The sequence below is a fragment of the Stylophora pistillata genome, chromosome 7 (assembly GCF_964205215.1).
Source record: "Stylophora pistillata chromosome 7, jaStyPist1.2, whole genome shotgun sequence".
NCBI classification, from domain to species: domain Eukaryota; kingdom Metazoa; phylum Cnidaria; class Anthozoa; order Scleractinia; family Pocilloporidae; genus Stylophora; species Stylophora pistillata.
In genome coordinates this window covers 33,057,272-33,083,485 of record NC_142525.1, presented here as the reverse complement: position 1 = coordinate 33,083,485, position 26,214 = coordinate 33,057,272, and the positions used below count along the sequence as shown (strand labels likewise).

General features: G+C 39.3%; 3 protein-coding genes and 1 pseudogene across 3 annotated transcripts; 1 reads left to right on the top strand and 3 right to left on the bottom strand.

Moving 5' to 3' along the window:
• Window positions 1–1,226: 1,226 nt before the first annotated feature.
• Window positions 1,227–5,899, bottom strand: LOC111325536 (potassium voltage-gated channel subfamily A member 1). The gene has a single exon (XM_022929362.2). The coding sequence runs from the start codon at window positions 5,451–5,453 to the stop codon at window positions 4,287–4,289; it is 1,167 nt and encodes a 388-aa protein (XP_022785097.2). The 5' UTR covers window positions 5,454–5,899; the 3' UTR covers window positions 1,227–4,286.
• A 342-nt stretch (window positions 5,900–6,241) lies between these two features.
• Window positions 6,242–25,482, bottom strand: LOC111325516 (uncharacterized). Its single transcript, XM_088726727.1, has 11 exons — window positions 25,189–25,482; window positions 18,027–18,356; window positions 15,548–16,310; window positions 14,441–14,635; window positions 14,102–14,277; window positions 12,770–13,099; window positions 11,535–12,294; window positions 10,798–10,989; window positions 9,983–10,158; window positions 9,193–9,537; window positions 6,242–6,954 (listed from the first exon to the last, which is right to left on the bottom strand). Exons 1-10 carry the CDS (start codon window positions 25,377–25,379, stop codon window positions 9,195–9,197), a joined length of 3,456 nt encoding a protein of 1,151 aa, XP_088582853.1. The 5' UTR covers window positions 25,380–25,482; the 3' UTR covers window positions 6,242–6,954; window positions 9,193–9,194.
• LOC148727499 (uncharacterized) lies at window positions 19,044–20,747 on the top strand. The gene is made up of 3 exons (XM_088726744.1): window positions 19,044–19,246; window positions 19,322–19,485; window positions 19,565–20,747. Exons 2-3 carry the CDS (start codon window positions 19,439–19,441, stop codon window positions 20,745–20,747), a joined length of 1,230 nt encoding a protein of 409 aa, XP_088582870.1. The 5' UTR covers window positions 19,044–19,246; window positions 19,322–19,438.
• LOC148727498 (uncharacterized) lies at window positions 21,084–22,602 on the bottom strand (annotated as a pseudogene).
• Window positions 25,483–26,214: the final 732 nt, after the last annotated feature.

Sequence of the window (26,214 nt, the reverse complement as noted above, 5' to 3'; positions counted from 1 at the left end):
CGACTTCGCTTCTCATCATTTCAAAGTGCACGCAAAACAATCAGCTTTGGAGACTGTCACCCGGTCCTCTCGAACGTCCTTTGGCAGCGTTAATGATCGGAATTCGGTTAAAAAACGAAATCAAACATCGACCGGTGTTAGAAATCATACGATACACAACTGTCCAAAATTAACCGTCAGTATCAGTTAAAATCGGACGCTAGTGTCCGAAATCAGAGGCTGATGTTTAGAATTTAGCAGCTTTTCTCAAAAAATGCTTTTTTCTTAAACGTGACCCAGGTAAATGTAGTGTGATAGACCAATAATAAAGTGAACAAAGGAGCCAAAATAAACCCTAGAGAACCCTGACTTAATGGATGTACTCAATGAACAGTCGTTGTTGTCGATCATAAAGCGTTCTATTACTAAATTATCAAAGCTTCGATTCAGAACCAGATATCATTATGGCTAGACATAATCATAGAAAATCTTCCACTAAGCCTAGGCCCTTATCGATTGTGCTAGTATAAGTTTTGGCATAACTGGAAAAACGGGCATAATTTTTGCACTTTTCCAAAAGTAGCACTTTTAGCATAATCGGCATATTTATAGTTTTTTTTTGAAGAGAACATTACTAGGTTCATGACTTGCTTGGTCTCTAAGATTAATTATTTTCAACTTCTGTCCATGGTTCAGTTTATTTTCATTCGTCTGGGGGGGAGGGGAAGAAGGTTACCGCGATACTGCGTCGTTAGTCGTCTTGAGGACTGGCACACCGGAAGTAAAGATTTCCGTCGTCCTAGTTCCCGCTTTCGCATGCAACAAAATGGAGTCGAGCAACTGAGAAGGAGAACAGCTTCCTGATAGGCCAGAATACGCTCAAATTGCTAGAGATCGGAGTCTGAAGAAAACCAACAGCAAATACAAGATCAGGGCCATCTGACGGGAAAAAAAGTCCCATTACATGATCGCATCAATCAGTTTCCAGGTCAGCATCTGAGTGTTAGAGGCAACACGATATTTTTCAGTGCTTGCAGAGAAGTTGTTCCATCAAAGAAAAGCATTTTGTCATTCCATTGTACTTCCAAAAAACACGACAGTAAGAAAGAAAAGATCAAGAAGTCGAAGTTAAGAGAAAAAACCATTACCGAAGAACTTAGTCGAGAGAAGAGTCATCAAGGCAGCACGCTACCCATTCTCGTACATTGTGCATTTGGACACATTAAGTCATCGCTTCTAGTCTGAAGTGCAGTAGTTAGTCGTGTTTTATTAGAACAAGTGTGTAACTCAAGGTAAAGAAAATATGATGCTTTATTAACAATAAGTATATAATTTTGGTTTTTGGACTAGTTTTATGTTTTTTATTTTTAAGCAGACTTCAGGAAAAAGTAGTATAATTATGAAAATCGAGCATAATTTTGAGCATAATTTGGAAAAAAATCCGGCACTGCTGGTAGCATAATATGCTACTTTTACTAGCAAAATCGATAAGGGCCTGACTGAGCTAGCACCTCTTCAACTTTTACTGTGCTCTATGAGCTCCAAATAGTCTTACCGTGATACCGGGATCCAATCTACTGTCCAGAAGCTGGAAAAAGGCTAACTACACTGCAATGTAATTAACTTAATTTAATTTAATAATAAGTTCTTATATAGCGCATTAAAATTGAACTCTATGCGCTTTACAATTACAATTAACAAAATTTCACTAAAAATCCTATACATGTAATTTTGCGCTACTCTATCTAAACTAATGAATTATTACGTGTTATACATATATTTGACAACGTACGATATCAAAAAAAATCTGGTGGCTTAATTTTTGAAAAGATAAGTTTTCAATAAGCGTTTAACGGAGTCAACAGATTCGGCGTTTTTTATGCATTCAGGTAGTTGATTCCACAAATACGGTGCAGCGTAGGAGAATGCTCTTTGTCCATACGTTTTAGTTCGAATTGTTGGGACCTCAAGTAGATTCATGTTTGATGAACGGAGGTTTCGTGCTGGAATATATCGACTAAGAAGTTCAACAAGATAGGTTGGAGCCATGTCATTTAGTGCTTTGTATGTTATCAACAGTATCTTGAATTGAATTCGTTTTGTGACCGGGAGCCAATGAAGTTTCATAGGTATAGGTGTTATACTGTCTCTTGATTTAGCACCGACTAACAAGCGGGCAGCTGTGTTTTGGATCCGTTGGAATTTTTCGATGTCACAAATCGGTAGACCGTACAATAGGCTATTACAGTGATCAAGTCTCGATGAGATGAAGGCGTGTATCAATCTTTCATTTTGCTGCGTCGAGAGGTATTTACGAACGCGACCAATATTTCTGATTGCTAGAGACGACGATTTACAGATGGAATTTATATGCGAGCGTAAGTTCATCACAGAATCAAGGATGACGCCTTGGTCTCGGACAGTATTAGATAAATTAATGATATCATCTCCAATATTGATATTACAGAAAGGAGGATTTTTTGAGAAGCGTGAGAGGAAATGAATGATTTCTGTTTTTGAAGGGTTGCACTGCAATCTTAAGAGCCCGAATGCTCTCTTATATTGAATAGATCCGTCAGTAAGTGGAGATTCGACTGCTGGGCGCTTACGATTTATATTCGTTTGACAATGCATTTGTTCATGGTGATAAATCAGCCGAAAAAAAAACCTCAACTTCGCAGCTAATGGTACAATTACTCAGCCTTCATTTCGTATAATCCATCAGGCTAGTCTTTCAATTTTTGGGTCTTCGCAACTGTGCTCACCATTTATCCTGATATGATGTAGAAGGGAAGTTCTCCCTCCACGGTAGCGAACACCCAAGGTCTGATGATCTAATGGTGAAATAAGGGACATTTATCTCCGTCTTTAAAATTGAAATTTCTCTCCTAACGACCACTTGATCAGAGTTTTTAGTCAGTCAAAACTTGTTTTTTTGCAAACGTTCGTTCAAAAAGTCGTTTCTCTGAGTGTCGGTCTTCTTTCCTATTGAAATTAAAAATATTGAAATTACTGTTCCTTGATTGAAGGCTATTCAATAAAAAATTGTTTCTAAACACTGGCGCCAGAGGGCATATTATTTTGGCGAAGAGAGAGAGTTCATTCATTGAAATAAATAACAGAGCAAATGCAAGAGAAACTAAAATTCACAATGGTAAAATTAAAGTAAGTTGTTCGGGTGAGGACTTGTCGACGAAAAACAAATGAAAAATCCAAACAAAAACGCACAAATTAAAAAAAAAAAACAAAGAAAAAAACCAACATGAAAGGATAATGTAAAAAACGAAAAATGAAATGGGGTAGCTGAAAAAAGTAATGATTTTTTTTTCGGTCCGTTTTAGGGTGCGGTTAAGTTTCGCAATGGACTGGGTTCTGGCATTGAAAAATCGGTAAGCTGACCCACAACTTTGCTGTTGTAACGAGAGAAAATAAAGAATTGTTATCTTTCATTTGCGAACCAGGGGACATAGTGGAAGCTGATAGCTTTCAGCATTTTAAATCTAAGCTCAAATTGTACTTAAATATTTTATTAAGATCTTGATTTATTGTACTTTTTTCATTTTTTTAAAGGGAGTTTTCGCATAGGGGTAGCCTCTTAACTTCCTTCTCTAGAAGCATATGCATCTTTCTTTTAGTTTTTAATCGTGTATATAGCTTGCTTCTGGAATAAATAAAGTAGTTTACTGTCATGGTCAATATTTGCGAAGTAAAATAGTTTGCGTTATTTGAAAAATATTAAAATGTGTGTCAATTCTTTTACTTATCAAGGATTTTAAGCAATGACTAATGTCTCCTTTTTTCAGGCAGACTCTTTAAATCTGTTTACATATAAGACAGATTGATTGGTTACTTAAATACAGGTTTAAATAAAAACATTTTCTTTCACTAGACAGAATGAATTGCCCCTTTAGCTAAAACCCTTTTCAAGTAATCAATCAATACGCCTTCTTTGCAAACAACCTTCAATAATCTGCCCAAAAAAAGACAGGATTAGTCATTGCTTTGCATTGGTAGTACAAACATTTACATCATTTTAATTAAGAAAAATGAATAAAAACCTTTTTAGCAGGTGGTTCTGACAGCAATTATAGTTTCTATAATTGAAGGCACTTACAGAACATTCAAGTAATAAATGATCATCGATGAAAGCAGTTGAATGCAAAGTAAAAATATTTGTAAAATTCATGTGCACAATGTAGGAGAATTTGTTTTGCTTTCTCAAAAGTACTTCGCGTGATCTGAAATTTGGCAAACGATCGGAGAAAGTCACTTCAGTGAATATTTAGTAGAATTTCCGCGGCTTCAGTTCACTTCAGCGCTTTCTTTTTCCCCCGCCCGGTTGTGGCCACCATGTTGGCGTTCATAACTTTGTTGAAGTTAGCGACAAAGAGGAAAACTGGAAGAGCAATGATTAAAACGCCAAAAATGGTCAACAGACAACCCACCATTTTACCAGAGGCATTTAGTGGGTATTGATCGCCGTATCCCACAGTTGTAATTGTGTTTACCGCCCACCAAAACGCATCTGGGATGCTGGAGAATGCGCCGCTATCACAGCCAATCTCGGCGTAAAATGCTGCGCTCGACGATACCACGATACTGATGAAGATGAATATCAAAAACATTCCCAACTCTTTCATACTCGTATAGAACGTAAATAGCAATATTCGCATACCACTAGAGTAGCGAGACAGTTTGAATATTCGTAAAACACGCAGCATTCTCGCCGCGCGCAGAGCCGATAATGGTGCGCGAGTGTTTAGCATCGTTAGCAGAACATAATACGGAAAGACGCTGATGATGTCTATAAAGTTAAGCATTGAGCGAAAAAACCGCAGTTTATGAGGTGCACTGCAAAAACGAACCGCTAACTCAAAGGTGAACCAAACGTAACACGCCATCTCCAAGGACGAAAAAAACGTGCTCTCATCGTTGTCTGTAGTGTCAATGTCCCTAGATGATGACTCAAAACATGGTATAACGACTGACAGAAGAATGATAACAACAGATAAAACTGCCAGAACTCTGGCTGCGTATGATGATTCGGGATGTGAAAACAACAGCCATATCTTACGTTGTATAAAATTCTGTGGTAGATCCTCGTCTTTTCCCAAAAGAGCACACTCGATGTTATCACGAGTTGAAGTGTAATCGCTTTGGATTTGAAAGAAACGTACCTCATCGATGAAAACATTCTCAGGCACCATGTCTGGTCTAACTAGTCTCCCATATGACTGATAATAAAACAGGATCGCATCGAAAGCCAGCCTGTTTCGGTTGAAAAAGTATTCGTCATGTCTCTTATCAAAATATTGAACACGCTTTTTTGGACATCCAAGAAGAGTGTCTGGGTATCTCGACAAGGTTTCTTCTAAAGTTTCAAACATTGTTCCGCTCACGTTGATCCTAATTCTTGAATTGGCGGAACTTTCTTTCTTTCGTGATGTCATTGGGGAGGCAGCGTTTGAAGTCATCCTTCCATGATTCCTACAGTTCACTCTGCGGGCTGTTTAGTATGCGAGTTCATGTGCGGTTTATGTCTTTCAGGCATAATTCTTTCATGCTGTTGCTTTGAAGTTTGAATTTTGAAGAAGGTGCTGCTCTGAAAATTGACTGCGACCTCGCGAGAAATTCGTCAGAGCGAAAGGTCTTCATGTACTGTATCCTCCTTAAAACCCGCTTCGTGTTATCAGTGCCGATTAATTAGCGATTTATATTTCCCTTGGTGACAAGAACTCGCTTTGTGGCGAATTTCTCCCAGTGAGAGTTTACCAGCGAATTACCATGTAAATATGCTTCAATAGTTACTTTAAGCTACAATAAATAATTAAGAGTTTCTGGCGCATGATCGCGTATCCTAAGCTAAAGTTCAAATTGAAAAAAATGTGTCAGGTAGATAATTTCATAATTTCAGCTGCGAGAGATCGGCTGATGGTAAGACAAATTTTGTGGATGTGGACAATTACCAATACCTAAAGACATCTGCTTCACCATTTATGGCTAAATTGCATCTCTCATAGAAAACCAAGTTTCATAGATTATCAAAATTATTCATGATTTTTACTTAAAATGTAAAAGATAGACGTTCTACTCTGAGCACATCGACAACCTTGACTGTCTGCGGCCCATTTGTTTAGGCGTAAACACATAGTTTTTGACATGATATGGATGGTCACTATTAATCTTGTCGTTTTGGGTCTTGCTGATAATTTGACTCTGATCATGTCTTGATGTTATACTCGGGCACTGGATGCCGTGAGACTTAAGTCATTTCAAATTTATTTACATAAAAGTACCACTCAGTTACTGTAATAGTGTCTGGCTAGAGTTCTGACTTGTTCTTGACACAAACAAACGAAAAGCAATTAAGTAATAAACGCACATAGAAAAATCGATGAATTCTTGGGCAAAAATATGGCACCAATAGAAGGCAATGTGATTCACTTAGAGCTTTTAATTCTCCAGGTGTTCGGAAAATTGGAACGTGTTCCCTGATTAAACAACTGATAAGCGGTGTATCACAGATATTCATAATGAAACGAGAGCGGGTCAAAAGAAGTTAGCGACATGTTTACTAACATGCATCGGGATTGGAGAAAAACAAGAAAAAATCGCAGAATACTGTTAAGTGTAATATTCTAAACAAAAATAGCCTAATGCAAGTGTTCACGTCGAGCGAGGAAATGTGTTTATCTAAAATTTTTGTGGTTACTAACATGCATCGAGATTGGGAAAAAAAAAAAGAAAAAAATCGCACAATACTGCTAAGTGTAATATTTTAAACAAGAATAGCCTTAAGCAAGTGTTTACGTCGCGGAAATGTGTTTATCTGATATTTTTGTATCTCTCTTAGTTTGGATTAGATACAATGTATATATATGAAGTTCATATACATTTTGAACTGCGGTATTAGATACGTATGATGCACGATCCTCGCAGTAGAGAGCGCTATTTATGCAATAGCGAAAATCAGACCTGAAAAAAAAAAATGCACTTGCATTAGTTTGGATTGTTGAATACATACCTGTAATGCGTTTACAAAACTCGTTAGGGGGATATACACAATTTATATATTTCATGATTTGGAAGTTTTATTTGCTTGCTTAATATTTGAATACAGAATACATTATCAATTGTGATATCAAGATTATCTAACAGGCGCCTCGCAATGTGTATTTCGCCGCGTTACGACTCGCTGAGGTTCCCTTAAAATGGTCTCTCTTGATTGGGTGTTTTAAAAAGCCCCAAATACCTGAAAACAAACAAACAAAGAAACAAACAAACATGGCGCTTTTCTGATGTTAATTATTTCTTCCTGCCAAACATTTACATATAGCTGCTTCTCACGTTAATCGTTATGTTTACACACGGCTCTTTTGTTATTGTCGATCCTAAAAGTGATGGTAATTAAGGCTACTTTTTCCTCTAATCCTAAAGCGCAATAATAGCATGATTAAAAACTATTCACCGAAGAAGAGGTAAATATCCAACGTTAACACTTAAATACTTTCCCTCGAATCAAAAAAGCCAAATAGTTTCCCTTGAAGTTCACCGAAAAAATTCCGTTCGGAATTCTTCTAATGCGTGGAAGGAACTTCTTGTGCAGCTGAGAGACCGTTACGTTGTCAACCTGGAACCTAGTCAAATCTCTCTCAACGGGTCCTCCCCATAGTCTTCTAACACCAACTCTTCACACATACTAAGGTACCCCGGGTAAGAGGATATTTGTAAAAATCCATTGAAAACAGTGAAGGTGGACAGTATCGACGATCCAGTCAAGTCCATGAGTTTACTCTTTAGTTATTCACTGTGAAAGAGCCTGTGACAGAGCTTGGGCCACCTGTGACGTAGCTTTCTGCTTTCTGTGCGCGCCAAAATCTAATCTTCGCTTTGTAGTAAAGTCGTTCACAATACGGCTTAAGTTCGTGGACGACCTCCGGCAAGCGCTTAGAGAAAGCTTAGCTGTGTTTCCGGTTAGCTAATTAAAATCTGAACAAAAACTTATCAACGTGAACATCGTGGGAAGGAGAGGTTTTTTCAGGCAGTTACCGAAGGGGTTTGCAAAGAGTTTAATCTTTCAACAGCTGCCTTGAGTGTTGAAATTCTTGAGCTAGGAAGGCCACGGATTCTCTTCTAGTCCCTTGGTCATTGTCATTTCACCTCTTCTGTCGATTGTTAAAGACCAAGTTAAATATCTTTGATCATTGGGAATCGATCCGATGCTGCTTTCAATGGGAAAAACAAAACCAAAGACCAAGAAGTGATGGATGTAAAGGGCGGGTTTGCTTTATTGCAAATGTCAGCTTAATAGCACAGGGTCATCTACCCACATCTAATAAGCAAAAGTTTCCACGCTTTGCTTTTCTTTTTTTCAAGCGAAGATGAGATTAGATTTGGCACGCACAGAAAGTTGCGCAAGTACCAGTTGCTCGACATACCTGCGTGGCGCGTGCGACGAAATAACTTCACGGGATTGGCAAAGTTTCAGTCACAGCAAATTATGCAAAAAATCTAGAAAAGATTTAAGCTTAAATCTCGTTTAACGTTTAAAGCGACATATCAATGACTGCAACCATCGTGTTGTATACAAACATCGCAAACTTTAAAACACGTTCTCTAGTGATACCTGCGAAAGTATTCAGTATAATTTCCGGTAAGATTTTCGCGGACAATCTGATCGATTTCTCTTACATTGTGTACTGAGACTGAAACTTTTCACCTCAAGCAAATCTCCGTCGCACGGCTCAAACAAACATAGCGAGCAACTGAGCCATTAGTATTTGTCCGTGTTACAACACACGAAAGGACTCCAAAGCACACTTCACTATGATTGGGCAGAAAGACACAAAGATTTTCTGCCACCAATCAGATGGCAGAACGACTGCGACCGTTTGGAACTAGTCTTGTAAGACAATGTCCCCAGGGGCTCTTCATGCCCTAACTTGAAATCGACCAACAGCCCCTGGGTCTCCGAGGATGAGTAAACACTAAACCAGTGAGATTACATTGTACAAAAAATGGCGGATTTTAACTCATTTATTCCTGCAACGATTACAATATTTTAAGGCGAAAATCCTGCGCTAGCCGCTCACAGGTGAATAGTAAAGAAAATTTGGAGTTTGAGCAGCCAATCAGAGCAGACCGTTATCCCCTTTTATAGCGTATACTAATATGTGGCTGCTCAAATTAATCAGAATCTAGTGATATATTCACCTTTACACAAATGTGGTTTTGATGACATTTAACTCCTGCTCGTCGTGGTCCCCCTCCCCCCCTGAAGCTGATGTACCCATTTGTACGTAATCTGCAGTCGATACTTTAATTTCCGGGCTTTTTGTGTCCATCTCGGTCCCAGGATCAATATCTCTGGTTGATTCTCCGAACAGAGCGTTTTGCACCTCCCTTGTATCAACAATTGCCTCGGTGCGTTTCTCAGGAAGGTCAGGCTTTTTCTTAATCTCAGTACTATCCGAGACTGTACCCGCGTACAGTTCTTCTTTGGCGCGGGGAGTAAAGTCTAATCCGGAAGATGTCTTCATTCCAAGAAGAACCATCAACCTGAATATCAACCAGCAAAATTTGTTACCGACAAATTTGTTCATGGCTCAAGGAGGATAATCCCACGGATATAAATACGAGTGAAAGAGTTGAAAATATTTGGGGTTGACAAAACGAGAGGGACTGGGTTTCAAGCTTATTTGTGCAACTGGCATCTAATTTCTCTTTGCAGCATAAAAGGCGAATCAAACATTGAGTTCATGAGAATAACAGAAATTGTTCTCGACCAAATAACGTATTTGATTGGTAAACATATTCTCCTTGTCAGAGGCATAGGAAATGTGTAGAACACAGTATGGAGAGCACACCTTCTGATAAAGGAGGTGGAGCGAAAAGCGGTGAAAGAGAAGTAGCTTCTGACAGAGTCACTGGAAAGCTCTTTATTATAATTTTTTCTTGACAGTTCCAGGGCTCACTTTTTATCATAATGGCACTCACAACATACCTCTTCCTCAGTGTTCGACGGTTTGGCGTCAAAACTACTTCTGCGTGGTAGAAACGCCTCAAGATGCACCTCGGGAAGCTCTTTTCGACGTTTGCGATATACTTGACATGCATAGCCATCCTCTTAAACGCAGCATTGCGTTGGATTGCGTCGATATCACCCACGGCAAGACCCACCTGTAGGTGATACATGTAACGTTCTACAAATTATAGCATAAATTTAATTTGTTACAAGGAAGCGTCTGAATACGAATTTTTAATTTGGTGACGCACTCAGGCTGCGCCTCGTGTGATACTATCTTGTTGTTAACACATTTAAACGTCACCTGTGGTCCATTTCTGAAAGGAAGTACGATGATATAGAATCTATTTGTTTGATCGATAGCAAGCTAGTAGCGTAGCCAATTGGATTGTAGCATTTTTGATAGAACGAGAGCAGATTTATTTCAACAAATTTTACATATCGTAGGTACTATTTTAAAACCAATGATGCTGTGCGTCTGTTTAGTGAAAGACGAGCAAAGTTGTGGTTGCAGCAAAAAGGTGACACACAAGGCGAAGCCAAGTGCGTGACGGATGTTCTAACCACAGTTTGATGTCACTTCTGTGATATGATATTGTACAGACTAAAAGCAACATGGAACAGATTTGTTTCATACGTTAACGAAGCAAAAACATTCTTATTGGTGACGTCATCCATGGATCTGTCCTCCAATAGATCAAAGGTAAGAACCAATCAGAATACTTGAGTAATACAGCTTATTATTGGTTTAAATCAAAGTTACAGATATTAAAGTTTCTTATTTTCCTACATACCAGCAGGTTCATCAATACGATTGTCATTAAAACCACGAACAAGCCGAGGAAGACGAACGAGGCTATCTCAGAAGAAGTCTGCTTATCTGTAAGATTCTTGGAAGGTGTGAATGTTTTTTCAAAGTCAACCTCTCCAATTGTCATCACTGCTACCTTGAGTAAAGCAATTCCCAGAAGGTCAAATGGGTCTCCCTGTGGAGGAATACAGAAGACTTTCAGTGCTTTCAACAACGATCATACCACATGTTTTTCCAAAAGTGTACCACGAGGAGGGGTCCACTCTTCGGGCAAACCAGACAAATTCATGGGCTGTTCTTTAGTGTTTATAATGAATGTTTATTTCGTTTACTATACCGTTATATGATACTTACTCGTTCCTTTTTGGTCGGCGCACTCTGTAGGAATGGGGCGATTTTAGTCGAGTCATGATTTGTAATTTTGGTAAATGCAACTGAGCCAAGATTCCCTTTTCGAGATCAAACGAGCCTAATATGCTGTCGAAACGAATTAAAAAGGCGCGATTAGGCATTACCGCGCCCATTATGATATGGACAGTGACCAAATATGTTAGGCGTTCCATCGTGCGGCCCGCGAGGAGAATGAAGCGAGTCAATAAACGGCACAAAAAGGTTACGGAATAACTACGAGCATAATGAGAAGAAAGAATACAAATTCTCACGAATCGCAAACAGAAGTAAATTAACTCACATCCACACTTATCTCTTATGTCATCTCACCTTTGATTTGAAAAGGACATGGAACACCATGGAGAACCCAAAGAACAAGACAAAGAAGATTAGCAGCACTTTTAAGACCGACTTAGTGACCTCTATAAACATGGTGACATAAATTCCAACCAGACTCGACCAACGAAGAACCAAAACTAGGTTCGTATAGCAGAGGAAAACCCCAATAGCATTCAACGCCTGGACGCTAGCAGGGTTGAGCAACTCGACTATGTACAAGACAAAATACGCACTATAGTGTATAAATTCAGTTAAATTACTTAAGAGTGTGCAATACCTAAGTCTTTGGACACAAATTGTTATAAATTCCTTTTCCAGTTGGGTGCCCGCAAGAAACAGTGCTGCTAAACAAAAGAACTGACTTTCCCAGAGAAAGCAAGCAGTAATCATGGCAACAAAAGCAAAATAACACAGAAAGTTGAAGTAGAAAACCAAACGCCCGAAAGAAGACCACTTCTTATTCAACAAGACCTGGGTCAAAGGATGAAAGAGCAATTCTCTGCGCTCGTGTTTCACCATGGTGCTCGGTCCAAAGAAACGCCTTCCTCCCAGGCAAGTACAGTCAGTAGGACCGGGGTCTAGGAAACGGAGGTTGAAAGTAATGGTAAGGTTTGGATCATTAAAACTTTCTATCTCCGTCCCATTGATGCACTGATCCATCACCACTTCTGCGCTCTCTGGGAAGTGTTTGATCAGCAGCTTCATGGGGGTACGCCCCTTCTTGTCCTTGTGTTCCATTATCTCAGTCCATCTGTTCAAAGACATAAAAGCAGAGTCAGTGCCAAACATGTTTTCGCCCGCCCGACCGACCAAACTCGGTAAATAAGTTTTTCTTTTTTCTCATGTGACCACTAAGTCTTGCAAATTTTGAATTTGTGCTTGAACCTAGTAAGATTGTCCTTCGGGAGTCTGCCAAAGGAAGCTCAAAGTGGCTCATGAGACTTTTATTTTAAAATATTTATTATTGATGGATGGAAACTAATAAACTTTAACGTGTGTTCCCTTGTAAACAATATCGAAAACCGTTCAGTTTTTGAGTGTGGGTCGTCTTAAGTTAACTATTAGGGTGTTTTTAAGGCGCAGTGTCTTTGCCATGGTAACTTACAGTCTTGTATACGTTTGTCTTTCCTTGTCATGTGCATGCAAGTCGAGTCTTCTACCTCTTTTCATTGTGCCTTTGAATTATACTAGCAGTTCACAGTTCAGTCTGCAGTAACCTTTCCTACCTTTGGTGCTTTATCATGGCAAATACAACTTCACTATTTCCTGCCTTGGCAGCAGCCCGAAAACACGTGACACCAACTTTGTTACAAACATTCAAGCTTGCCCCGTGATCCATTAACAAGGTGACAACGCCCACATGTCCTCTCCTACACGCAATATGCAATGCTGTATCTCCATCCATGTTCTTGTCATCGACTGTGGCATTAGCATTGAGTATATCTCGGCACGACTCTTCCTTGCCCAGGTCTGCCGCACACATAAGGGGTGTCCAGTGTTCCCTTTTCTTACTAGAAGGGTTTGCGACGTGTTGCAACCGGATGTTGCCAACGATGCTGCATGTGAAAAACGATGAAGAACTCAAGTAAACTGGACAGGATAGGAAACAATGAGATGAATAACAATTTTTTGCAAGTAAGAGGAATTCAACATGACACCTATATACGAGCGCCAAAGAGTATGATCTGAACACTGATAAAATTTGTGCCTACTCAGCAAAAATTTTCGTCTCAATTTCACATCACGAAGACAAAAAAATATGCATTTGATCTTCGCTGATATGATCAAATACATTTGAAGATAAGTTTCTACCAAATGAGTTGCATAATAAGTTTGGCAATAAGTTTGGTAATTACATTTGTTTGTTTATTTTTAGCTTGTGTTAGTGTTTTTTTCAGATGATAAAAACGGCAATACTTCGATTCAGAACTTTTTCTCTTAGAAAAAAAGATAAAAACTGAGACTTCTCAGTAGTCGGGTTTTCACCTCTCTTTTCCTTTACCAGTCAGCAAAGCTACTGACATGTTGTGTAGATGAAAATCATTTCCTTTGGTGTGCTTCAAGATTTATCTGATAAGCCGCTAAAAGGGAAGGACATCGCATCGTTTTCCGTGTTTTTGATTGGATTCAAGTTATTAATTTGGAAACTACTCAACAGCGACGTTATAAGTCCAAAACGGGGTTTTCGTGACGCACATTCGAAAAGGAGAATTTTATCTGCAGGTATTAGTCAAGTATTTTTCGAACTAGGTTAACTGAGCTCGAAACGACTTTTTGAATTTTTGAGGTTGAAAAAAAAAATATTCTCAAGGGAAGAAATCCAACCCTGTATCTTAACTGGCCATGTGGGAAAACACATTCTCCCTGTAAATGACATAGGAAATGTGTAGAACACTGCATGGAAAGTAAGCATTCTGATATAAAGGACTGAGGTAAAGGGACAAGAGATGAAAGAGAAGAAGCAATTTACAAAGTCATTGGAAAGCTCTTTGTTAGACTTTTTGTCGCATTCTTGAAAATTTAAGGGCTGTCTTATCACAATGGCCCTTTCAGCATACCTCTTCCTCAGTGTTCGACGATTTGGCCTCAAAACTACTTCTGGATGATAGAAACGCCGCGAGATGCACCTCGGGAAGCTCTTTTCGACGTTGGCGATATACTCGACATGCATAGCCATCTTCTTAAACGCAGCGTTGCGTCGGATTGCGTCGATATCGCCCACGGCAAGACCCACCTGTAGTTAAAACATGCAACGCCTTAGTTTTCGCTTGCGTGACGACGCCGGAAAGGGCTGCAAGGGAGACTAGTAAGAACCATGCATTTAAAAATAATTGAGTAATACAGCTTATTATTGAGTAAAAGTTGGAGAAAAGTTCCTTATCTTAGTTGATACATACCAAGAGGTTCATTAATACAATTGTCATTAGAACCACGAACAAGCCGAGGAAGACGAACGAGGTTTTCTCAGAAAAAGTCGGCTCCCATGATGTAAGATTCTTGGAAGGCATGAATTTTTCTTCAAAGTCCACCTCTCCAACCGTCATCACTGCTACCTTCAGTATAGCAATTCCCAGATACTCAAATACCTTTCCCTGTGGATAGAATTCGAAAGACTTTCATCGCTTTCAACAACGATCATTTCAAATGTTTTTCCACAAGCGAATAACTAGTAGGAGGGGTCCATTCCTCAGGCAAACTGGAACAATTTCATGGGCTGTTGTTTAGTGTTTAAAATTTATGTATATTTCGTTTACTTCAGCGCTATATCATGCTTACCGCATGTTACCCGGCAAGCTCTGCAAGAATATAAGGCAACTTTAGTCGCGTCATGGTTCATTTTTTTGTAAATACAATTGGACCAAGATACTCTTTTTGAGATCAAACGAGCTTGATATACTGCCGAAGCGTATTAAAGAGGTACGATCATGCATTACCGAACCCATATTGATTCCCAAGTCCGGTGACATTTTTGTCAGTGACGGTGACCAAATCTGTTAGCCTTTCCATCGTGTGGCCCACGAGGAGAATGGAGCAAGTCAGTAAACGGCGCAAAATGATAAGTTTACGGAATGAGGAAAATATTTACTTCCAGTTTTAAACTACAAGTATAACTAAAAAAGGATAGAAATTCACACGAATCACAAACAGAACCAAATTTACTCGCAAATAGACTTATACGTATGATGCACGATCCCTTCGCAGTAGATGGCGCTATTTATGCAATAGCAAAAATCAGACCTCTGACGACATAAATTCCAACCAAACCCAAACGACGAAGAACGAAGACTAGGTTCGCATAGCAGAGGAAAATCATAATGGCTTTGAACGTCGAGTAGAAATCTGAGTCATTTGTTAAATAATTTTTTTTTCAGGTCTGATTTTCGCTATTGCATAAATAGCGCCATCTACTGCGAGGATCGTACATCATACGTATTTAATACCGCAGTTCAAAATATATGAACTTCATATATTCATTGTACCCAAATAGACTTATGTCATCTCACCTTTGGTTCGAAAAGGACATGGAACACCACAGAGAACCCAAAGAACAAGAAAAAGAAGACTAGCAGCACTTTTAAAACTGACTTAGTGACCTCTATAAACATGACGACATAAATTCCAACCAAACCCAACTGACGAAGAACCAAGACTAGGTTCGCATAACAGAGGAAAATCATAATGGCTTTGAACGTCGAGTCATCTGAGTCATTTGTTAAATAGGGGAGAAAAAACATTCCATAGAAAATCCATCTAGTTAAATTACTTAAGACTGTGAAATACTTTAGCCTTTGGACAAAAATTTTCATAACTTCCTTTGTGAATTGGAAGATCACAAGAGATAATACTACCCAAAACAGTGGTTCAGAAATGTTATGTAGATCTTCATAAAGAAGAACTGTAAACGTGGCAACAAAAACAAAATTGCACAGAACGCTGAAGTAGAAAACCAAGCTCCCGAAAGAAGACCACTTCTTATTCAACAAGACCTGGGTCAAAGGATGAAAGAGCAATTCTCTACGCTCGTGTTTCGCAATGGTGCTCGGTCCAAAGAAACGACTTCCTCCCAGGCAAGTAGAGTCAGTAGGACCGGGGTCTAGGAAACGGAGGTTGAAAGTAAAAGTAAGGTTTGGATCATCAGAACTTTCCATCTCCGTCCCATCAATGCAGTGATCCATCACCACTTTTGCGCTCTCTGGGAAGTGTTTGATCAGCAGCTTCATGGGGGTACGCCCCTTCTTGTCCTTGTGTTCCATTATCTCAGTCCATCTGTTCAGAAACATAAATACAGAGTCAGAGCCAAATATCTTTCATATAAGTCTTAAAAGACTTGAATGTGTGTTTGAACCTAATTAACTTCCTTTGGGAGTCCGTCCAAGGAGGCTCAAGCAATGGACCTTTATTTTAAAATACTAATTATTGATGGACGGACACTAATACCCGTTTACGTGCGTTACCTTCAAAAGTTATCAAAAAGGTCCCCAGTGTTTATAAAATAAGGTCCTGGGTCGTATTTAAAGATTTTTTTTTTAAGCTAAAGGGGACACCGAACCTGTTCTTGAGTGAGGGTCACATTCAGTTAAATATAAGGGTATTTCTAAGGCGCAGTGACTTCGCCATGGTAACTTACAGTCTTGTGAGATAGAATAAATATATGAAAATCATATATTTTGAACTGCGGTATTTGATACGTATGATGCACGATCCTCGCAGTAGATAGCGCTATTTAAGCAATAGCGAAATTCAGACCTGAAAAAAATCAGGCCTGTACGGGACTCGAACCACTGACCTCTGCGATACTAGTGCAGCGCTCTAACCAATTGAGCTAACAAGCCAACTGAGAGCAGGCCGTTGAGTTGATTCGTAATGAACCCGTGAAAGTGATAAATGAGATAGAATAAATATATGAAAATCATATATTTTGAACTGCGGTATTTGATACGTATGATGCACGATCCTCGCAGTAGATAGCGCTATTTAAGCAATAGCGAAATTCAGACCTGAAAAAAATCAGGCCTGTACGGGACTCGAACCACTGACCTCTGCGATACTAGTGCAGCGCTCTAACCAATTGAGCTAACAAGCCAACTGAGAGCAGGCCGTTGAGTTGATTCGTAATGAACCCAAAATATATGATTTTCATATATTTATTCTATCTCATTTATCACTTTCACGGGTTCATTACGAATCAACTCAACGGCCTGCTCTCAGTTGGCTTGTTAGCTCAATTGGTTAGAGCGCTGCACTAGTATCGCAGAGGTCAGTGGTTCGAGTCCCGTACAGGCCTGATTTTTTTCAGGTCTGAATTTCGCTATTGCTTAAATAGCGCTATCTACTGCGAGGATCGTGCATCATACGTATCAAATACCGCAGTTCAAAATATATGATTTTCATATATTTATTCTATCTCATTTATCACTTTCACGGGTTCATTACGAATCAACTCAACGGCCTGCTCTCAGTTGGCTTGTTAGCTCAATTGGTTAGAGCGCTGCACTAGTATCGCAGAGGTCAGTGGTTCGAGTCCCGTACAGGCCTGATTTTTTTCAGGTCTGAATTTCGCTATTGCTTAAATAGCGCTATCTACTGCGAGGATCGTGCATCATACGTATCAAATACCGCAGTTCAAAATATATGATTTTCATATATTTATTCTATCTCATTTATCACTTTCACGGGTTCATTACGAATCAACTCAACGGCCTGTTCTCAGTTGGCTTGTTAGCTCAATTGGTTAGAGCGCTGCACTAGTATCGCAGAGGTCAGTGGTTCGAGTCCCGTACAGGCCTGATTTTTTTCAGGTCTGAATTTCGCTATTGCTTAAATAGCGCTATCTACTGCGAGGATCGTGCATCATACGTTACAGTCTTGTATACGCTTGTTTTTCCTTGTCATGTGCATGCGAGTTGAGTCTTCTACCTCTTTTCATTATGCCTTTGAACTAAACTAGCAGATAACAATTCTGTCCGCATTAACCTTTCCTACCTTTGGTGCTTTATCATTGCAAATACAACTTTACTATTTCCGCCCCTAGCGGCGGCTTGAAAACACGTGACACCAATTTTGTTACAATCATTCAAGCTTGCCCCGTGATCCATTAGCAAGGTGACAACGCCTACATGTCCTCTCCTACACGCAATATGCAATGCTGTATCTCCATCCATGTTCTTGTCATCGACTGTGGCATTAGCATTGAGTATATCTCGGCACGACTCTTCCTTGCCCAGGTCTGCCGCACACATAAGGGGTGTCCAGTGTTCCCTTTTCTTACCAAAAGGGTTGGCGACGTGTTGCAACCGGATGTTGCCAACGTTGCTGCATGTGAAAACAATTAAGAACTCAAAAATTTATACTTTGTGTGAGATCGCTGCGTAGTCTTAATTATGATATGGCTGGCAGCGCCCGCGGGCAAGATTAAGCGAATCCTGTGTTTCGATTGGTTACCCGAGCGAGCAAGATGGGCTCAGGATAGGCCTTTTGCAGCTAGAGGTCACGTGCTTGGAAACCCCATAGCAACGCCTTGCTGGACTGCAAGCGTTCCAGTAAACAAAAGTGCTATAGAGGTCAAGTTCGTGTGGTTTCAAACAAAAGTTTCAAGCGGTTTAGAGACTTAGTTTTTTTTTAATCTTGTCATTGTCGTCACGTATCGTACTGAACCCTAGTTTTGGATTATATTGAGAACCGACTGCTGTTTCAAACGACCGCTTCAGGAAGGTTTGCGGATGCAAACGCTCGTCGCGACGAATCAAAATGGCGACTTCGCAAGGTATGTGTAGTAAAAAATACACCTAGAACGTTACTTATTTGAACTATTTTGGTGGAAAACTGCTAAGAAACAAAAGTATATTCAAGAAAAAAAAAGATTTTCAAAGGAATGAAGACCGTAAATGTCCAAACAAGGAAAATTTTTGTGTTTGAAGTTGCGCTATACACGCGCCACAAAAGCACCCGCGCTAAAAGCGACATGTGTGATGTCTCTTTTATATGTTCTCCTAAGGTAACACCGGTGATGATGCCAATGAAATTACTGTTACAAAAGTTCGTGGAAAGTCCACAACTTTTCACTGTTGTGTTCCCCGCTGTAACGGAGACTCGAGGTATGACAGCGATCTAAGTTTTCATCGAATACCCGGTCAACCAGGCAAGAGGATATACGAAAACAGTGGCTTGTGAAAATACGAAGAGACGAAGGCCCAAAATTCAAGGTATGAGTAGGGTCGGTTCCAGATTAAAGATTTTAGAGAACTGGTATTCAATTTTATACTGGTTTGTGTTTTTAGATTTCTACCGCTACAAGGGTATGTTCCAGGCATTTTATTGATGAGGATTACCTTGCACCGGATAAAGCTGGGCGTAGATTGCTTAAGAGGGGAGCTGTTCCTTCGAAGTTTGATTGGATGTCTGAGCCAAAAGTGAGGAGGAAGATTATACGACATATAGATAGGTTAGTTTCCTGTGTATTAACAAACAAGATGTTTTTCTAGTGTCGTTTAGAATACATAATTCATTTATCTTGTATACAGGGATATGCACACAGATGGGTCAGAGCCAGAGTCAGAAATCAACAACACACCAATTAAGGATACTCAAAAGGAGGAAATACAAGCACTACAAGCTGAATTGCTAGCAACAAAAAAGCAATTAGCTGAAAGCCAGAATGAAACTGCTGCTGCTATTAGAGAGGTGCAGGTTATGAAAGACAAAGCTGAGACAATAAAAGCCCAAGCTGATAAGGAGATAGCTTACTTGAAAAGGCAAGCTGCAGAACAGCTTGCTCTACTCAAATTCGGTTTAGAAAGATTTTCTTCTGACAAAGATTCTATTAGGTTTTACACTAGTTTTCCGTCATACGAACACTTGAGGAATTTTTTTGACTTTGTTAGACCAACGGCAGAAAATATGACCTATTGCTATGCATCAGGTGAAAGAGGGAGTAGGCCCGGCGCTAGGAGCATGCTCTTAATTGATGAAATGTTTATGTTCCTTGTTCGATTAAAACTTGGGTTGTTTGAGCAAGATTTAGCTCATCGTTTTCAAATTCACTTATCAACTGTATCTAGAAAGCTAAACACCTGGTCTAATTATTTATACTTTTTGCTTGGAACACAAATGATTTGGCCAACTAGAGAGGATGTAGATATACACATGCCAGATGGTTTTAAGGAATTGTATCCTAGTACTAGAGTTATACTTGACTGTACAGAGATTTTTGTGCAGACACCTAGTTCACTTTTACTACAGTCTCAGCTCTATTCTTCGTATAAGAGCAGTACAACACTTAAGGGATTGATTGGAATAACCCCACATGGTGCTGTTTCATTTGTTTCCTCACTGTATTCAGGTAGCATTTCTGACAAAGAGATCACTAGATGTAGTGGGATTTTAGATCTGCTTGAGGAAGGGGATTCGGTCATGGCCGACAAAGGATTTGACATTGAAGCTTTGTTAAATGCAAAAAATGTAGAATTGAATATTCCTCCCTTTCTTGAGGACCAAACACAGTTTTCTGAGGCAGATGTATTAAACACCAAGTCAATTGCTAGTTTAAGAATTCATGTAGAGAGGGCAATCAGAAGAATTAAGGAGTACCATTTTTTTGATTCTGATGTGCCACTAACAACACTAGGCTCAATTACTCAAATTTATACTGTTGCTTGCCTTCTTACAAATTTTCAAGGGCCTTTGATTTCAAATCCAGGTAGATAAGACATTCTTATGTAGAAATTAATTTGAATGACCCTCAGAGATATTTGGAAATCCATTTAAACTATAACACTTGTTATGTACATAACTTGCGTCTTTTGGCTCTTTTGAAGTCTTGTGTTCTGTTTAAAGTTATTGCAAACAACAAGACCATAAGTTAGTTCTAAATAGTTTTTGTTCTCTATTATTTAAAATAGTAAAATTAAGTACTGCTTACTTCTAATGTTCTGTGAGTTTAGTGTGTGTACTTCAATTAATTAGAATACCATATTAAACAAATGAAATGGGTGTAAATTCTTCAACCAATGGCTCAGGAGTTTGAAAATCACTATATTAGTATTGAAAGTTCATCAAAACTTTTATATCTTCCACAATTACAAATAATATTGAAAGAAAAAGCTGTCTACTTTGTCCTTTGCTTTCTGAAAGAATTCCTTATCAAAAGCTATCCTTGTACAAACATACAAATCATCTCTAATGTAGGAAAAGAAATCACACCACTGCAGACCTGTAAGCCCAAGTTGGCACTGGACTTGATAAAAATAAACATCTGTAGTCTTAAGTGAGTACAGATTTGTAAGTGGATCTTTAACTAAATATCGCACATTATCAAAGGTGGTTTCACCCTCTTTGACTACTTTAATCTCCAATAATCCAAATGGATTTTGTCCATGGTTTATTGCATCCAAGTCGTACACTTTTCTGTCAGGGCTGCAGCCTAACCATGGGCACTTTGGGTGTATTATTAGTCCTGAAGGAAGCAGATTTACTCTGCCCCCCTTTGCAGAATTAGCATAACCATTGCAGCATGTGGCTGGAGCTGAATCTCTCTTTTCATTGCTGCTGTTTGTATGAATCTTGTTGGGTTTAGGTGCTTAGCTAAACTGTCGAAGTTTGCAACCCTCTTTGCAACAATGCCAAACTTACTCACTGTTATTCGCTTCTTTCGTAGTAAGTGCCATATACCACAGGAACTTTGTGTCACTGTCTGTTCTTGTACTTTCAAACAAGCTTCAGGTGTAACAGCTAAGGGCTGAATTGCAGCTTGTTGCTTTGCATTAAGGGGAAATCCTGAGAAATTATTTTCGAATCCTAATTCTGCACTGTCAAGTGGTATTACTGGAAAACCAGTGCAAGTAAAATCATTCATAATGTATTCTGTTGACAACTTCTGTTGATATGATAAAACACACCCCTTAGGCACATCACCAAATTTGCATGGCACAAAGGATACACTGCTGAGTTCATTTACACTAGGTACAATGTTTGCAAATAGTGGTTGAGGCTCAAGACCGTCAAAAGTTTCTTTTGTTAATGTTCCATACATAGTTGCTGGTGTGTGGATTGTGCTCTTTATATACTTACTATAAACTGCACCCATTTGAGGTTTCTTGTCCAACACATCTTGTATCTGTGTAGGTTCTATTTTTTTCCCACGTGGCACACTCCATCTTTGCTTCATCATTGTACATGTCAGTTCATCTGGTATTGATTTGTGTCCAAGCTGCTTTAATAGGGCTAGGTAGTAAAGTAAACCAACTACATGATGGCAAAATCCACCGATGCCAGCAACACAGGAGCATCTCCCAGCCAAAGAATTATCTCCAGTAAGTTTTATGGTTACTTCCAATTTATGAGGTGGCTCACTTTTTCTCATTGACCGGTAGCACTTACAGCCAATAATGGAAGTATCTCCATTGTAGATAACTGAAAACAATAAAAGATATCGTTTCAAATTACTGGACAATTGTGTTCATATATTTAATATTATATTTTGGGTTATAGTAAGAAAACAGAATATCTATGTACCTTTAATATCATGTAGATAGCCTGGCTCAGCCATAAACTTGCATGCTTTTGCCGTGTTGCTGCAGCCGGACCTATCCTTCGATTACTTCACAACATCTTCAAATGTCAAAGCTGGAAGGCGAGAAATGTCTTGTGTCTCTTGATCATATGTTATTAAAATGTCCTTGTTTGAGCATTTACGGTCTTCATTCCTTGCAAATATTTTTTTTATTGAATACACTTTTGTTTCTTAGTAGTTTTCAACCAAAATAGTTTAAATAAGTAACGTTCTATGTGTATTTTTTACTACACAAACCTTGCAAAGTCGCCATTTTGATTCGTCGTGACGAGTGTTTGCATCCGCAAACCTTCCTGAAGCGGGCGTTTGAAACAGCAGTCGGTTCTCAATATAATCCAAAACTAGGGTTCAGTACGATACTTGACGACAATGACAAGATTAAAAAAAAACTAAGTCTCTAAACCGCTTGAAACTTTTGTTTGAAACCACACGAACTTGACCTCTATAGCACTTTTGTTTACTGGAACGCTTGCAGTCTAGCAAGGCGTTGCTATGGGGTTTCCAAGCAAGTGACCTCTAGCTGCAAAAGGCCTATTCACGCTTTGATCCCGCGCAAGAGAAAAAGTGCGTGCAGCGGAATTAGAACGTTTTAACTTTTGGACGGTCAAAACAAGAAAGAAATTAAACGACCCTCCTGCGTTTATTGCGCTACAAATACAGTTGGCTTTCTTTTCCGGCTTTTGAAATAAACAAGTCATTCTTGATTCTTATAAAGCCAAATCTTTTTACTATATAATAAATCCTTTATTGACCAAGCTTGTTCATCAAGATAGCTGGATATGAGCCTCCTTTTTTCGCATTTAAATGGATCTCTACTTTGTCTCGGTCCATAAAAACGTAAACAAAAGAACTCGGCCAATATCCAGCAATTTTGACCAAACAAGCTTGGTCAAAGTTAGGCCCTGTCTACAAGCAGGTAGGGTAACCCTAGTGTTAGGGTTACCCTGGCAGGAAGGTTACCCTAACGCTCCCACGTTTCTTCTATTTTTCATCAACGCGTTTACAAGGCAGCTAGGGTTACCTTAGCACTAGGGTAACCTCAGCTGAGCGCTAGGGTTACCCTAGCGCCAGGGTAACCCTAGCTGCCTTGTAAACGCTCTTCTGGGGATAACTCGCCTACCTGGGAAAACTTTTTACTTGTTTCCAGACCCTTTGAACATTGATAACAATGTGTGCGGTTACCAAGCATAGGTAAGTTGTCCCGGGTGGTAGGGTAACCCTACCTGTGAAATTTTGCTTGTAAACCTGGGCTATCTTTGACCCGCCTGCTAGGGTAACCCTAGCACAAGGGTTACCCTCCTTGCTTGTAAACAGGGCCTAACCCTTGCAAAAGGGTTACCCTCCTTGCTTGTAAACAGGGCCTTACTCATATTTCTCTCTTCTCTCTCTCCCTGAAATTGCTCTAATTTCGAAAATTGATTTCTTTGAGAATAAATAATACTTTCCGTGAGATCTCTGAGTTTTTTTTAAAGAGAAGATCGTCGCATTGGTCATTTAACTCGTGTGCGTACTGTTTGTTCATTCAAAAGTGTACACGCGCTTTTTTTTCCTCTCTAATTGACACAGGCCGCGTTCGATCGTGACAGATATCTATTAAAAGATGTTTTAAATTTTGTGGTGTTAAATTTGGTTTTAAAAAGATTGACACGCGGCCCAAAAGCCATATTTCATTAATTAACGTGACTCTCATTCATACTGCGACCCTAACGCAGTCAGGATAGCAACACCAAGGAAGATTTCGATTAAAAAGTGAATTTGTACTTTTAATTAGAATTTCGAAATGGCTGCATGTGTTTACGGTCTCTTACGGCAAAACACCTCAACTTCAGCATGACGAATATAAGCAGCGTTGCGTTCGAAATGGAAATTAAAACAATTTGCCCTTGTGACGCAAATTTTAGTGATTTCACGTTGTTGTTTTGCAAAGGATGGCTAAGAAATGTACAAAGTTTTAAAACGCACGTACTGGCTATTTTTCGGCCCATTAGATCTGTTTTGCTACCTGCTCGTTGGCGTTGTCGTCAAGGTTTGCTGAAGATCCCTTTTATCTGAATTCTCCGAAACAATTTGTTCGCCTCAAATTCTCTTGAATTTGAACATTTCTACCGAAAATTCAAGGCGTTCGATGAGTGGAGGTCGCATTAAATCCCCTTTTGTCCAGCCAAGAGAAGTGCTTCAGTTTTTCAGTGGAAAAGTCAAGGTTTACACATGCAATTGTAGAAAACAAACATGTAGACTCACGACTCCATAATACACATTTCCATTCACTTGTAATTTGACCGTTGGTGGCATTTAAAACTGAACAGAGGTAAATTTTCGAAGATTAATTGTCGTCGGGAATAAACAGTGCGTTCCATTTTCTATGGTTAACTCATTCAAAATCGCCAATAATCACGCTTAAGCTTTTTAAAAATGTTATGATTTAATAACTAAGTATTCACTGAGGCCTGAAGATTTTGCAGCTAGTGTGTGTTAATTTATGCTTACTGATCAGAGTTAAGGGCACGAAATGTGTTTCGGCTTCACCTATAGTGATATTCGCCCTCATAGACCCGTAATCGAGAATAATTTAAGCACCTGTGTCCACCTTTAGCCGCAAAGAGCGACGGGGTCTTTTCTTGTTGATCTTTGCCATCTATTCCAGACGCGTCACCTACTCTTTCCTCAACTAGTTCGTGGTTAACATCCCGAGCAGCACATTGCATAGGAGTTTCATGTATTTCGTCAGGGAATACCACTTTCTTTTTCTCGTCGGGAGGGGCATCCATAACTGGTTCAGACAGTAATTCGGTTATATTAACTACGCTGAAAGTGTAATTTGGCCACCGTAAAGGTTACAATGCTGACCTTTGGAAATGAGGTATTATGGGTTGTGTGTGCGTTTATATTCAGGTGACGTCAGAGTAACATCGACTTGTGGGAGGTGACATCGTCGGATTTCTTTTACGAAGACGTCACGTGCACTGCCCGATTGTACCGGAAGTTGAGAAATGCAAGATAATTAATTTGGCCAAACAATTTCGTTCTTGATCTTACACGGTCTGGGTTATAATCCGATGGAGTTTGACTTATTCTGACATTTCCACGTGTAAATTTCAGTAGTCGTGCGATTTCGGGAAAATTAATCGCATATTTGTTGTATTCGGCGTTGTATCCATGCAAGTATCATAAACATCTACCGAACGGAGGTCACGCTCATGGGAATTAACATCTACTTAAAGAGGTAAGATACCACAATCGGTTTTGATAACTTTTAGTGTTTTAGAAAGCTTTGCCGACCTGAGCCAAACATTGGCTGCAGCTAGTTCAGTTTCTTTGTCAAGTCCTAATTTGAAACGCGATGCATGATGACATCCCGAGGAGGGGAGGGGGGAGGGGTCCTTATACTTGCCTTAATGCTATGTTTCACTATAAAAATAATGTATCATATAAATTGGAGGCAAATCTGTAGATTATTGGCTCCAAGGAGTAATCAGTATGTAAATTATTCTTACATTTTCAAAGGCAGGTTACAAGAATGAAAATTATCAATAAGGATTTGAAAAGATAAACTTTCGTTCAAGAGTTCTGAGGTTTTCCGAGCTACCTAAATGAAAGGAAAGA